This window comes from Rhamphochromis longiceps, linkage group LG15 (genome assembly GCF_057381845.1).
Source record: "Rhamphochromis longiceps isolate RC_006_pf linkage group LG15, R_longiceps_female_GT1.1, whole genome shotgun sequence".
Taxonomy (NCBI): domain Eukaryota; kingdom Metazoa; phylum Chordata; class Actinopteri; order Cichliformes; family Cichlidae; genus Rhamphochromis; species Rhamphochromis longiceps.
Window position 1 is genome coordinate 13,651,095 of NC_140571.1, and position 15,791 is coordinate 13,666,885.

Below are 15,791 nucleotides of genomic sequence, written 5' to 3' on the forward strand. Positions count from 1 at the left end.
TATTACATATGTTTCCCCATCTCTGTTTTTATTCCAGAGTGCCAGTCGTCCGTGGCTCTGCAGGTTTTGACCAACCGCTGCCAGGGAAAGAAAACCTGTCTCATCCGAGCTTCCACGAGAGAGTTTGGAGATCCGTGTTACGCTGGCACCAGGAAGTACCTCAGCGTCATCTACACCTGTGGTGAGTCCCCAAGAAACCAATACTCATGGTTTAGTTTTTGCCTGCCACCAGGGGGTGATGTTTGCTAATTTATCAGCTGCACTCCTGCCCATCATGTTGGACCCCAGTTTCAGGATGAGGGACACTAAAAGGGGTTCTGCTGTAGTTGCAGAAATATGATTATCATCTGCGATGATCGTGGTTATGGTGAATAAATATGGGTAACAGGGGGATAATTTGTTAGGCTTATAATTTTTACTTTGAAAGGAAACTGAAACAATAAAATAATTTCGGAAATAGTTTTTTACTGAAATGAGGAAACTATTCGAGGATTTAAATGCTTCTACATGTATTTTCCACCTCAGATCTTTAGTGAAGAAAACTACATTAAGCACTGGATATTGTGTTTAGACCTTATGTCTGTGCGGAAGGATGAGATTAATGATCTTCTTCCTTTATCAGTTCCCCTCCCAAGAGCTAATCTGGACATGTCAAGACTGTAATTAATTAACCACATGCTTTAGACATGCACAAAAGTATACATACACAGACAGGAACGGATCAATCAGCACCATGCCCGGGAATCTCTTAAATCCATAAAATCCATTTGCCCAAACACCCAAAGTAACATTCGTTCTGTTGTTTGCCTTGGCATTTCAATCTGAATTCTGAATTTATTTTATAGATTTTGAGATTTTTTTGTGTGTGGTGTAAGTAATTTTCTGCTGCCTTTCTGCTATACAGTTCTTGTCATTTCTTGCTTCAGGGGATAATCTGTATCTTGATGTTGTCATGAGAGTTTACAGCTTGTTTATAGTCTGGTTTTGGAGATCCTCCATGCTGAATCTCCAAGAACCGTCAACTGTGAGCTAGTCATTGCAGACAAGAATACGGAGACTGTTCAACTGTGTTTATGGAATCGTTTGGAATGAATCTGTGTCTGACCTCTCTTATCTGTCACTGATAGCACAGTGTATTATCCTTACAGCTCTGGTGCTGAGTTTGGCTGGTAAATGTGTGAGTGTCTGTAGGGCCTCAGAGACAAATGAGATAGAGGACGGATGTAAGATGCTAACACACACAGAGGGGGATGGGGAAGCGGGAGAGGGAGGTCTTCTGGGCTGCGGTGGGAGTTGAGAGGGTTGAACGTGAGTAAATCAGTATAACTGCAGTAGACATGAAGTCACTGGTTTCTTCAGGCTCTCTCAGAGTGATAATTTTGGGGGATCCTTTTTTCGTTGGTGGTTGAATGTGTGCAGAACTGACCCCATTTTTGTCAGAGTAGGGGATGAAGGCTGTCTGTCCGCTCATGATTGGTGGTATTTATGTGCATGTGTGAGTGTGGTGGTGTGCTTTGTTCCAACTGGCACTGACTTACAAACTGACTGAGAGCACATGATCACCGGAAAGAAATCGCACCTTTAATGCCTTTTCAAATAAATACCTGTTATTAGCAAATATTTTATTGATCTTAGGTTTATTATAGTTCAGAATTTACTTTTTGCACTTATGTTTTAAAATCTACAATGTGTTAGATGTTTAACTTTGAGTATTCAGGTTTGTGATTCTCTATGCCCTGTGTTGAGAACCTTTAATGGACTATAAACTGCTATTTTCATGCTTTTGAACCATTCTAAAAGTAAGACAAGGATTAGGGCCACGGAATAGATGTTTTTGGTCATGACTTTAAAAAGAAATCCCAGAATTATGACATTTTTTGGAAAATGCGGATTTTTTCACAGTTTTTAGAAACAAAAAGTCAGAATTTCTATACAACCCCAGGGGTGCCCTCTGGAATGCCTTCTGAATAACACAGCAGCAAATGACCTGGAACCTGCCATCAGTCTATCAGTAGATCTCTCTCTCTCTCTCTCACACACACACACACACACACACACACACACACACACACACACACACACACACACACACACACACACACACACACACACACGCCACTGTCAAGCACCATTTACAACCACTACCCTAGGAGCTACAGATTAGTCAGAAATAGATTGTTAGACGTCTGAGGGGAAAAAGTCAGAATTCTCAGTTTCAGTCAAAATTCAGATAAAAAAGAAAAAAAAAGAAAAGTCATGACACCTCTGTACTCGTGTCTACTCTCTCTCTCCCTCGCACACAGACACACACAGTCATCCACCCTTCGTTATCGCCCTCAGCTTGCCTCTGATTTATAATTCCATCAGGGTCCAAGCTCCAGCTTCTTCATCATACAACCCCAGGGGTGATCTACTCTTTAGGAATTAAACAGCAGCAAATGGCCTGGAACCTGCCATCAGTCTACCAGTAGATCACACATACACACTCTGCACAGCCACTACGTCAAGCATCATTTACATCATCCCTAAGCTTTATTTTCTCTCCAGGAGTCCAACTGAGTGCAGTTCATTTAACATTTGAATATTTTAAGGAGATGATGTTTAAAATATATGTGTAAGAATGCTTCCTGTATTCCAAATTATTCATAGGCTAAGCTTGAAAGTATTTGCCTCTCTCCTCCTGAAGATTGATGAATGAGTCTGCTTTCTGCAGAAAGCAAAGTTCCGCTGCGACTGCTTTGAACAATCTTCCTTTATGACTCATTAGTTACTTTGTCAAGATGTTTGATGTTGGAATGAAAAACTGCCTCACTCAACAGTTATCTATATGTATATTTAATACAGAGTAGGTGGAAATATTTTGGCAATGTATAGTTAGAAGAGCTCAATATGCCTGTCCTGTAGCTCTGCAACATAATTGTTCCATCTTGCCAATAACTCTCTTTTTCCAGACAGCCTGAAGGCATCCTGTTTCTGTATGTGCATGTCTTTATACCATCAAACACGGTGTTGTCTTTGAATTATTGCAAAAACATGATTTATGGATCCCCCATGCTAATCCGATCGTATCTGGATGAATCTTTCTCTTTCAAGTGTCAAGGGTCTCCCAGTTCCTACCCAGTGCACAGTTATTCTCCTTGCCTGAGAGTTATTAAAGCTTCAGATCTCAAAGGTGTGTTATAATGGGTCATGCTGATCAGGCCACACAGCCTCTTTTGAACCATGTAGCTCAGGCTTTAGGGGGATAAAAGGTTATGGAAAGCTTGAGGACCAGGTCTAATTGCTGAGTAGGAAATTGATCGATTATGGCATTTAGCTGGTCTGGTCTTCCTGCACTGGGAGCTCTGTGAAAATGCCCTGTTCTAACCCTGAGGTTGAAACCACATAATGGACATAGGATCCCTCAAAAATCCTAAGGAAAGTATAATGAGTGCATTAATATAGTTTATGTGTTCTTGATATAAAGAACTTCCACCACTTCTCTGGCCTTTGGACCAAACATGGAAGTGAAGCAATGAAGTAGAGCTAATGAGCTAAGTTTATCTCAGTTCATGGCTTAGTGTCATTTTCTTAGAGCTGGTCAAAATGTAGATGCTCAGATAAACATTATTTTCTATTTGTTTTCTAATGTAGACTTTGTAAATACTTCACTCAGCGTGGATCCTGCACCAAGCCTGGTGTCCTATCATGCGATTTTAAAAGACAATAAGTCATTTCAGAAGTCTTTGTTTGCTCATGCCCCACCTCTTCACCGAGTTTTATGAAATTCCGATGGGTAGTTTTTTGCATAATGTTGCTCATACAAAGGTGCACAGACATGTAAATGGTGCTAAAAACACAAATCGTTTCCTCTTTAGCAGTGGAATAAAAAGTCGAGTAATAAAAGTCGAGTATATGTGGTTTCATAGTGCCCCTCACAGTCAAAAATAAGCCGCCGTGCTGTCTATCACGCCAGTTACATGTGCCAAAAACATGTACACTCCATAGTGATTTTGTAGTTCACTTGTACAATTATTTTGCAGTCTAACTTTATGAACAGCCACAGAATAAAAGAAACCAGTGATTATGTTTTCAACATTTGTTTCTTAATCTTTTTTCTTGTAGTATTTGAACTTTAGTGTGATGCGGAAATACAGAGATATATGGAGGTGTGGTCACTGGAGTGCACCGATGGTATTTTTAACGGACAAAGGACGGGCAGTGGAGGCCGTGGCTGCCAGACATAGCTCAGCGGGGGCTGATTTAGATGTAACTGGGGGAAAGAGAGGAAGATAAAGATGTAATTCAGAAACTTGAGGGTTTGAATTCTCCAAGTTGGTTATGTGGACACGAACACTCACGCGCACATACGTACAAATACACATGGACATAGATACTTGAGGAACACATGCGACCGCTGGTAGCCACAAACTCCTCTGGCTGCCCCACACACATTCATGTCCTGTCAGCAAAGAGACTGAGGTTGATGTTTATTTAGGCTCTCATGCATAGAGCTGCAGTCCAGCTGGGCAGCCAGTAGTTGCTGCTGGGCCCCATCATTCCCCCTTAGAGCGTATCCTAGAGCTGTATGACTGGTGGTCATATGTCCCAAAATATACCAAAGTATGGTATTCACCTTTATTCAGCATGTGTAACCTGACATGCATACTAGGGTTATCAAGACACTAGAATTTCAAACTCAGTACAGTTACCCAGGAAAATACAAGGGGGAAAAAACGTGAAACTTAGAAGTATTTTTATTTTTTTTGTTTTTAAGTTGTCTTACAAAATAAAGTAACATAATTGTAAGGTATATATAAGACTCTCTTAGAAAGTGCAAAAAAGACATCAGTGTTTTAAGGCTCTCTGAGATCGTGCTGTGCCTCTAATCACTTGGGACTACATTTCCATTGTTGATCAAATGGAGCTGGTAATATGAGCTACCACTATTTCTATTTAGTTATTGTAGGCTTTTCTTTTCTATCTGGGGCTTTAAAACAAACATAAAACTTTTAAGATGAATATAATTGCATTATCTTGTTAAACTAATCATGTCTATTAACATTTCAGACGAGCAGGACTGATCATGTTTGTGTCACAGTCTGGCGAGAGCAGACTGTATGTATAGTGAAGAGTGGACCCAAAATGCAGACACCAAGGAACTTGGATCAAAACTTGAGTATCAACAAAAAGCGAGCCGTTTAATGAGGCTGGCAGAAAAGGTACAAATAAAGGGCAAGGCAAACAGAAATAAAACTAACATTAACCTAAACTGGGAGAACTAAACAAACAACATGGAAAAACCTGGACATGAAACCTAGAAACATGGCATGGAGAACATGGCGTGAACAACAGACGACCTGACAATCACACACTGAAAACAGAGGACTTAAATACACAGGAGGTGATTAGGGGAAGTGGAGACACATGAGGAAACAGCTGGCACACATGAACATAATGACGTCACAGTGGGAGAGTAAAACTGAACATGATGAACACAGAACACCAGACCTCTTCACAATAAAACAGGAAACATAATGAGACATAGACATGACAACCCGAACTTGACAACGTAAGACACAGACATGAAACGCATGAAGAGCAGGGGAGATTTAACATGGTTGGAAACACGAGGGGAAAATAATAACTAGAAACACTTAGACATAATAATACAAACTTGATAACAAATGACACGCAGCATGAAACACGAAGGTTGAGGGGAAACTTAAATACAGGGGAAGAAAACACAAGGAGTCTAATAACCAAATGAACTTAGATAACCTAATGAACAAAATAAACTCAAACTTAAAACGCTGGGTCAAAAGACCCAGGATCATGACAGTTTGCTGCCTAGCTCCAACATTAACACTGTAATTTTATTATTGGCCACAGTGATAACAGCAGCTAATGTGGCTGTTGAGAAATTGCTAATAGCTAAATGGCTAATGGTAGCATGTGTACTATCCAAATTAAGATTAATGATAACTGTGAAATGTAATATTTCAATTCCTCATAAATTGTTATTCAGTGCTGTGAATGTCAGTCATTTCAGCTGCTAGTGAGGGAAGGGGCATATGGCGAATATGGCGCTGTTGCTATCAATACTGTTTTAAATGACTATCTAATCTGATAGAAATTTTTAATATTGCTTAGTATCTGAGTATTCACCTAAATTCTTAATCTTTAGCATCAATAACAGTCTTGCTAGTTTTTTAATTCAGGTGTTTTTAAGGCATCTTAAAAAAAGAAAAAGTCATTTGTAAAATGTGATCATGGTGAATGCGATGATCAAAAGATTATTTATCTTCAAATAAATATATTTACTGTTGGCTCGTCTGAGTATGAAGGCACAAGTTGCTAGGTTTTGCTCTTAAGGACTTATTTATACATTTTCTGGAAATAACCATCACCGTTATTTAATTTTCTTTCATCCTGTTTGGTTTTATTATGAATGACTCAGCATCAGCTTGTGACTTCATTATTAGTTTGAACAAAGGAGCTTTCAGGATGCAAAAATGAAAGCAAATTTCCTGTAAGCTGGAGTTGTACAAATATTTTATTATTCCACTTAAGTAGGTTCCATAGTGTGTCCACACTGTATATTCATGGCTTAAGGAAACAAAGAATTCCTTGACTATGTATTCACCTGAATGCACTTCCAGCAGAGGTGTGCTCTGCTACAGCTGGCCTAATGCAAATGTACCAAGTATGGCATCAACAACTTATCCACGACCTAACTTTACCCTTAAATACCTCCTAGGTAACGTCAGACGACTCTGGCTCTTATTGCACGATTATGCCATTTTACACCTTATAACTAACCCCACACATTGAGTATTTTATGAGGGTAATACAACCAGTAAACCTGGAAAATGTGATCTGTATTGCGTCTGAGTTTAGTGAGCGGAGAAGTGAGCACAAAGGCCGTAGAGGCAGCTCTAAATGCTCCCCAGCCTTGTAACACAAGCCTGACTCTGCAGAAACCCCGTGATAACTGCCACAATTGGCACACTCATGAACACTGCAGCGAGAAAACACAAAGCACGTGACCTGGCCTGACCGGTGTGGGTGTGTTGCCTTAATAGTAGTTGTTGTGGGTTTAGCCAATAGCCATATATGGCATTGGTTTTGACTAGTATAACATCATCTTTGCTGACCTTTTTTGTCCCTTCAACACACCACTAATCTACAGTAGCTTGTGAAGTCACAGACTAATGTAAAAAGTATTCTTTGGAAGAGGATGAAGAACATGTGAGGAGTTTCTTGTAGTCTGCTGACACTAGAGCTTGCGGGTTTCATGTTTTGCCAACATGTTCAGTCAGCTGATGTCTGGCTTACACCATGTCTTTCTGACTCACAGCATCTGGTGTCTGCTGTCGCTCTAGAGTGCACAAGCATTGAACGATGTATGTGATTTACCAGGTATACAGTACTGTGCAAAAGTCTTGAGCCATTGTTCATATCTTTATATTTTGCTAGGAAATGGAAACTAGCAGTGCAAACATACATGAAAAGACGGTAAGTGGGGCAAAACCAGAATTTTTTTCATTTCGGACAAGCTTGAAAGTCAGTTTGGCACGACCATCTTTATTCTTCAACACAGAACAACCTCTCTTAGGCAGACTTTCTTCTAATGTCTTCAAGTAGTCTTCAGGACTCCAGACTTTTGGAAGGACATTCAAAGCTCTTGTTTGGATGTTGGCTGCCTTTTGTACCGTTTTCCGTCAAGATGGTCCCACAGCTCTCTGGGGAGGCCAATCCGTGATAAATAAACATCGACACACACATCTGAGCACACATGAAGAAAAGGTGTTACATTTTCTGTTAAAGTTCTCATAGTTTCTATGACTTTTCTTTCCCCCTTTTGCCTTTGGTTTCGTTCCCTCTCACCAGTCACAGATGTTTCAACAACTCAAAGAAAACAATCAAGCACTTTCACTGGGTACAGTGGGGCAAAAAAGTATTTAGTCAGCCACCAATTGTGCAAGTTCCCCCACCTAAAATGATGACAGAGGTCAGTAATTTGCACCAGAGGTACACTTCAACTGTGAGAGACAGAATGTGAAAAAAAAATCCATGAATCCACATGGTAGGATTTGTAAAGAATTTATTCGTAAATCAGGGTGGAAAATAAGTATTTGGTCAATAACAAAAATACAACTCAATACTTTGTAACATAACCTTTGTTGGCAATAACAGAGGTCAAACGTTTACTATAGGTCTTTACCAGGTTTGCACACACAGTAGCTGGTATTTTGGCCCATTCCTCCATGCAGATCTTCTCGAGAGCAGTGATGTTTTGGGGCTGTCGCCGAGCAACACGGACTTTCAACTCCCGCCACAGATTTTCTATGGGGTTGAGGTCTGGAGACTGGCTAGGCCACTCCAGGACTTTCAAATGCTTCTTACGGAGCCACTCCTTTGTTGCCCGGGCGGTGTGTTTTGGATCATTGTCATGTTGGAGGACCCAGCCTCGTTTCATCTTCAAAGTTCTCACTGATGGAAGGAGGTTTTGGCTCAAAATCTCACGATACATGGCCCCATTCATTCTGTCCTTAACACGGATCAGTCGTCCTGTCCCCTTGGCAGAAAAACAGCCCCATAGCATGATGTTTCCACCCCCATGCTTCACAGTAGGTATGGTGTTCTTGGGATGCAACTCAGTATTCTTCTTCCTCCAAACACGACGAGTTGAGTTTATACCAAAAAGTTCTACTTTGGTTTCATCTGACCACATGACATTCTCCCAATCCTCTGCTGTATCATCCATGTGCTCTCTGGCAAACTTCAGACGGGCCTGGACATGCACTGGCTTCAGCAGCGGAACACGTCTGGCACTGCGGGATTTGATTCCCTGCCGTTGTAGTGTGTTACTGATGGTGACCTTTGTTACTTTGGTCCCAGCTCTCTGCAGGTCATTCACCAGGTCCCCCCGTGTGGTTCTGGGATCTTTGCTCACCGTTCTCATGATCATTTTGACCCCACGGGATGAGATCTTGCGTGGAGCCCCAGATCGAGGGAGACTATCAGTGGTCTTGTATGTCTTCCATTTTCTGATGATTGCTCCCACAGTTGATTTTTTCACACCAAGCTGCTTGCCTATTGTAGATTCACTCTTCCCAGTCTGGTGCAGGTCTACAATACTTTTCCTGGTGTCCTTCGAAAGCTCTTTGGTCTTGGCCATGACGGAGTTTGGAGTCTGACTGTTTGAGGCTGTGGACAGGTGTCTTTTATACAGATGATGAGTTCAAACAGGTGCCATTCATACAGGTAACGAGTGGGGGACAGAAAAGCTTCTTACAGAAGACGTTACAGGTCTGTGAGAGCCAGAGATTTTCCTTGTTTGAGGTGACCAAATACTTATTTTCCACCCTGATTTACGAATAAATTCTTTACAAATCCTACCATGTGAATTCATGGATTTTTTTTTCACATTCTGTCTCTCACAGTTGAAGTGTACCTCTGGTGCAAATTACTGACCTCTGTCATCATTTTAGGTGGGGGAACTTGCACAATCGGTGGCTGACTAAATACTTTTTTGCCCCACTGTATGTCTGGCACTGTCAGTGTCTTTTCCCTCTTTCCTTTGTCATATTCCCACATTTCTGCCACCCTCATTGCTTTTCAAAGCCTCAAGGCCTCTGTTTTTGGCAGTCGCCACCATGAGCCACCATTTCAAATAAGATGTGACAAGCAAGAGGTGGCTCTGACTATGACATTGCATGCTTATTGGCTAATGTCAACTAATGAGCATGCACTGGATAACCCACCTTTCAGAAACTTAGAATAACCAAAATTTCACCAAAATGAGTGACTGAGCCATTAAAGTGTTTAATGGTCAAGCCAGAAGTGCTGTTGTCCTATAGACTTTTCTAGAACCCCTAGTGGCTAGAATGCAGGTTTAAGGCACTAGACCCATGTTATGTACATCTACCTTTTATTACCATAAGAGGTTACAGAGTGTCTCTTTGTGAAAAAATTGTAACTTCTAAAAGATGGACATCTCATGGAGGTCTGAAAACTGAAGCCAAAGTACAAGGGCCTTCAAAAAAAACAAAACCCTGAAACCCAACTCTACAAGAGTCTGTGAGGAAACAAACCCCATAGACCTTTGTATGGTCTATGGTTTTGTTTTTTTTTGCTATTTTTAAATCTTTCTAATGTGCACTCTGTAAATGACGGTCTTATTTAAAGTCAAATCAACAATGAAGCGGGTGTATTCTTTAGGGCGAGTCCGACTTGTGATTGAGAAGTACCTTTTGAGCCTGTCAAGCACAAACACATTCAGTTTAAAAAAAGAACATGACCACAATGCTTAATTCAAGGTTTCAAGTGTTGGCAGCAACCATCTTTTGTATACAATCCGTAGAAGAAATATGAATTTTGACTTTGGGAATGCTTGGTTTACGCTATATTCAAAGTATTCAAAAACAATCAACTGAACTGCCACAAGCTTCAGCTGTAAACATTGTTTTTCTGCCCAGAATATGTCATATTACCGAAGCTGCATGCCACATAATCAGAATGTGTTTAAAGGAAAAGTCAATTGCTACTTAAACTCTAGAGCCTTTAATTTATCCGATGCAAGATAAAAAGAAAAAACTAAAACAGAGAGAAACAGCCTTTTTTTTAATTAAAAAGCAAGATTATTAAAGAAAACCATGAATAAACAGGAGTCATTACAGCAACTGATGTGGCACTTATAAAGTGTCTTAAACTAGATATTAAGAAAGCACCCAGTCTGCCAGGCGAAATGCACTTAAGCAAAGCTAAACTTCACTAACCCACAAATTTGCCCGGTTACAGTCAGAAGTGAAAAAGAGCGAAAACGCCTTTGTTCTTTCACTGTGTCGCTTAAAACTGTAAAAAGAAAAAGAATCCTTTATGACGCAAAACTTTGTATCTGAGACCAACATCCATGACCGAGGCAAATTAAGAGCATTGTCAGAGCTCAGCCATTATGTTTTTCCCCTCAGTGCTGCAGTGTTTTCTATCCAAAGCTATTCACTATGGCTGGTACCAAAAAAGCCCCTTAAATTAAAACAGAAGGAGAAAAAAAAAGTAGCAAAGCGGAAGCTGGACTGTGAGCCAGCCAGACGCTTTGATCCCACTACAGACTGCTTAGTAAACATGGCGGGGAAGAAGCAAGATACAGACAGAGATAGCACAGGTGACTTGATAGACCTTACAGTTAGCGCTCACCGGGTCAGGTTAACTCTTTTGTAACCTCTGAGGCATTCAACAGCTCTGTTTGCACATGTCTGTATATGCGTAATGATCTGTTAACCCAAACACAAGATAAACCCAAACGGTGATAATACTGTGCATTGTTTCTGTGATGTAGTTTGTAGGGCATTGATTAGGCCCAGAATCAGAGGGAAACATACACATAGTCACTACTTCAGAAAGATTCTTCATGTGAAACAAAGCATTACCTCAGAGGTATGTAAGACTGTATATTGACTGTTTTATTACTAGATTCTAGTAATGATTAATGGTAATCCTTTTCTCTATATGATGTTTTGCCCATTTAGCTTCATTGTTCAGACTTTTACATTACAAGTTTATCCTAAACCAGATTTTTATACCAGTTTCATACAAATTGGTCACATAAAAGTCGTGACTATTCGATTTAGTTATAAGGGGTTTTTCTGATGAGCATTTTGGGGTCTGTCGCTCCGCTGCCACTTATGTCCCTGTAACTGTTCCAGCCCCCAAACATATGAAGCTCTTTCCAGAGTGAAGGAATGTTTTGCATTTAGCTGCGGGCTGTTTACCTCCTTTACAAATGAAGGAAAATCGAAGCATGCAGTGAAGTTAACATTCATACAGTCACACATTTGCATGGATGTAAGGACAAATTCAGATAAAATATACAAAACTGTACACACTAACACAAACGTCTGCCCCCTTCCTGTGGTCTTTTTGCTTGGTGTTCACAAATGAGCAACTGCTTCTTTGTTGGGCTGGAAACTGCAAAATAAGCAAAGCTCCGGACGAGAATTTGCTGCCAACTTTGTCGGCTTCACACATTCGTTAAATGGTGCACACTACTGTTTTCGTGTCATTGTGTGCCCATGGCAAAAACGACTCTCTGCTTTTTCTGTGAGATCCATACTTCTTGTTTTCATTTGTGTGAGGAGGGTTGAATCAGATGTGTTGGGGGGGGAGCAGGCTAATGCTTTCCAGTCTGTGGCTGGTTTCAGTTTTCTTTCTGTGGTGGACAAAGACAGAGAAGAAGAGAGAGAAGGCAGAATATTTGTAAACGGAGGGGGCAGTCTTGGGTGGGGGGATTCAAAGAGAGTAATTCCCAGGATATCTTAAGCTGGAAATAAAGTGTAAATTCAAATGTTTACAAGAAACAAATTAAAATTCAAATGTATTTTCTAGTTAATGCATATTTACTTTCATATTTTTTGGTTTGCTAGTATTTTGAGAATATGATTATCATATCTTGTCAAGTTTTTGTCCAGTACTATGTAAAACTACATCCAAAAGTCCTCAGTCACCCATCATTTCTTTATATTTTCCTTCCAAAGAGCCAGGCTGTCAAGGTCTTTCAAAGTTGCCCTTGGACATTGGTTGCTTTTCCCCTCATTTTTTGTCAACACGGTAATTCCCAAAGAGCTTTTAGCCAAAAACTTGGCATAGTGTTAGCCTGAATAGAAAAACACACAATGGATCGCTATCAGTCATGGATTGGCCTCCCCAGAGCCTGCATCTCAACGTTACTGAAGCAGTGTAGGGTCATCTTGACTTGACAGAGAACAGAACAAAAACAAGCCAACATGCAATGACGAGCTTTGAATGTCCTTCAAGAAGGACATTAGATTTCTTAAGAAGCAAATGCATGCCCCACAGTTCTTAGAGTTCAAAGATGCACCCAAGGATTTAGAGATATTATTATCAGTTAAGTTTAAAGAGAAGTTTTTCTTAAACACACTCATTATATTGGTTTCTGTCAAAAGGATCTTTTTTCTAAAGATCATGAATCTTCTAATGTTTCTCCTGAGAGGTTATGAATGAGCACAGTGATCTGCTTTCCAAATCTCAGCAACAAGCTGCTTAGTTGGTACAACTTCCTGTCAGGAAACCAAAATAATGGGAAAAAATGCTTTCATGTTACACAAATGATCAGTATGGACAAACCGCTGACAAATCTATCTTGTCTAATGGAACGTATGATCTTACTGCCCAGCCCTGCAGCCGTGCATGTCTGTTTACATGCAGCCTGGAGCCGCATGTTCCATCTCTGGCACACCGCATTCCCAGTTTTCCAGCCTAAGTTGAATGAAATTTTCAGCTCATTCCCCGGAGCCTCACTCGAACTTTTCATTGCTTCTCTTACTTTCTCTCGTTCTCAGACAGCCCTCCTCCTCTCCTGCCTGCTCCTTCCCTCCCCTTTGTACCTCTTCTCTGACTGCTCGCTCACACAGCAGTGGGCTGTGTAGGTGGACACTACACATGTCCCTTGTCTTTCTCTCCTTCCCTCTCTGAGGCACACACTCTCTCTCTCCCTCCCTCACCACCTCATTCTCTCTCTTGCTCTCTCCTGCTGTCACATTCCAGTTGTCTAAAGCCAGGTTTAACTTTCTTTCTCACTGAGTGTAGGAAGGAAGGCTAAACCAAAAAGAACCCAGGCATTAGCAGAGCCTTAGTCTTTCCGGATGAGAAGAAGAAAAGACGAGGAAACTCTCTTCATACTCCATTTGGCTTAAAAAGGGGGAGTCACCCAAAAGAAGCATACCTTCTTAAAGGGGCTATTTTTTTTCCTCCCTCCTTCCTTTCTTTGCCTTTTTTGGGCCATGCTCTCTCATTCTGTTTAGACCCACAGCGGACTATTCACGTGAGCGCTTGTTTTTACGGCAAAGCCAGTTCTAGTTCTTTTGCCGGGACAGAGAGGAGGCGGATTAGGGGGGGGGGAGTGTTTGACAGAGACATACGCTCAAAGAGAAAGCTGCCGCTTGGACCCGCAAAGGATTTTCCGTTCAGCGATGTGTGTGTAAGTGTCACCTGGTCTCCTGTCTGAACACGCTTTTAAATCTCTTCGCTGTACTCTGGTCACTTTTGCCTCAGACTTGGAAACAAGCATGTGATCTGAGATGCAATTTGTAATAGTTAAAGAGTTTTAAAGTGTACTGTACTGAACTCTAAACCAAAGTAAATAGTGGTTATGTTTCACATCCACAGCATATCATGTGTTGCATATCCCTTGGACTCCCTGTGGCTTCCAAATCCTCATCTGTGTTAAAGTTTTACATTCTGAACTTCAAATGTTTTATGTCCTTTTGTGTCTGCTTATTTTGCTTTTGCCTTTTGCAGAGGAATGTTATTGCTGTTTTAGCTCTTGCAGTTAAGGATTTGAGAATGTATGAAGGGATACAATAGTGTGAGACTGAGTGCCAAGCATTTGGAACTTAAGACAGCAGTCTGTCTTAAGATGGCTGTGAAATGTGAAGAAACAAGTTAGCTAGATTAGATTTGTAGACATAAGCTTAGATAAACATCATAAGATCACTTAGTTATAAAATACGTGTGTCTCAGTCTGTACTGGTACCTTTAATAGAGGGACTGAAACTCTGTTTTCAGGTTTTCCTTTTGTGTGTGGGTTTCTATGGACGGTCAGTGTTTTCGTCAATGAACAGGATCTGTTAGCAGTTAGACTCCACTGTAATTAAGCACAGGATGCATAATACTGTAAAGAAAGTACTGACTTGTTGTTACACATGCCAAAAGGTTACTGCTGACTCAGAGTGGGTAGTGGCATGAACTCCCCAAACATAGGCCACCTTAACTCCAAAACTCTATAAGATCACTTTCTTTCTCATGCATGTAGCTAACAGTTATTTTCCATTTGAAAGATCATTTTTATGTATTAATTGATAAGTTTGGTTAGAGACTGGTTGGCAACAACCAGGCAAACTCAGGTTGCTAGGAAAATGATGTATCCCCAAATGGTTGCCGGGTGGCTGCTGCAGATTTTGGTCTATTGTTGGGTGAAACCAGTCAAGAAAAGTATGTTGCATCAAAAGCTTCCTTTTGCTGTGGCAGATTGCCACAGTCACACATAGTTTGCACTGAAGTCACTAATTTGTATGTAAACTCTTGCCATCTACTCACAAGCTTTAAAGCTGAAGCCAATAAGTGTTCACACAACATTTACTTTAAAAATAAACCCTCTGCGTTTCTGTTCTATTTCTGTTTCTGTTGCGTCTCACATTTTAGAGTTTCACCAGCAGTTGCAAGTAGCTGGTGAGTGTTTGCTGGCAAGTCAGCTTCTTTCATACAAACTATGCCATCTTAATGTACTAGCAAGCAAAGTGATCTCCAGCAATTGCTCATCGACTAATGGGGAATGCCTAGCAAACAGGGCTTGCCTTGAGGTTATGACTAGATGATGTGTTCAGATCAAATTAAGATAAAGGGACCAAGCTTTAACATTTGTAAACCTATTAACAGCATAATTTTCTGCTGATCGTGTAGAAAATAAGTCATTTTATCAGTAATCTTTTGTGTATTTCTCCCGTAAGTCGGTTTAACTAATAGAAAAACATGAACCAGTATAGTGAGAGGGCTGGTTGGCTCTCTTATGGTCACTGCAAAAGATTTTTTAAGTGATCTATTTTATCCAGTGATAAAATATTTCCAACCTGATGGAAATTGCTAATAATTTCTCTATAGGGAACCAGGGTCACTGAATGGTTTGATAAGTATGATAATGACTCAGCAGTCTCCAGCACTATTATAAAGACTCCAACTACTGTAATCCAACACTCACTCCTATGTCATCTAATGACACTTAGTCAGCAACC

At 40.6% G+C, this 15,791-nt stretch overlaps 1 protein-coding gene across 2 annotated transcripts in view; it reads left to right on the forward strand.

Annotated features, from left to right (window-relative positions):
- eva1aa (eva-1 homolog A, regulator of programmed cell death a) overlaps positions 1-15,791 on the forward strand; it is a 77,091-nt gene that overhangs the window by 34,934 nt on the left and 26,366 nt on the right. The window contains exon 5 of one of the 2 annotated variants that reach the window (XM_085381263.1): positions 38-181. In XM_085381263.1, coding sequence (XP_085237389.1) covers positions 38-181 — 144 coding nt within the window. Of the gene's footprint in view, positions 1-37; positions 182-13,429; positions 13,982-15,791 lie in introns of those variants that run through there. The other variant, XM_085381264.1, reaches the window with a different exon arrangement.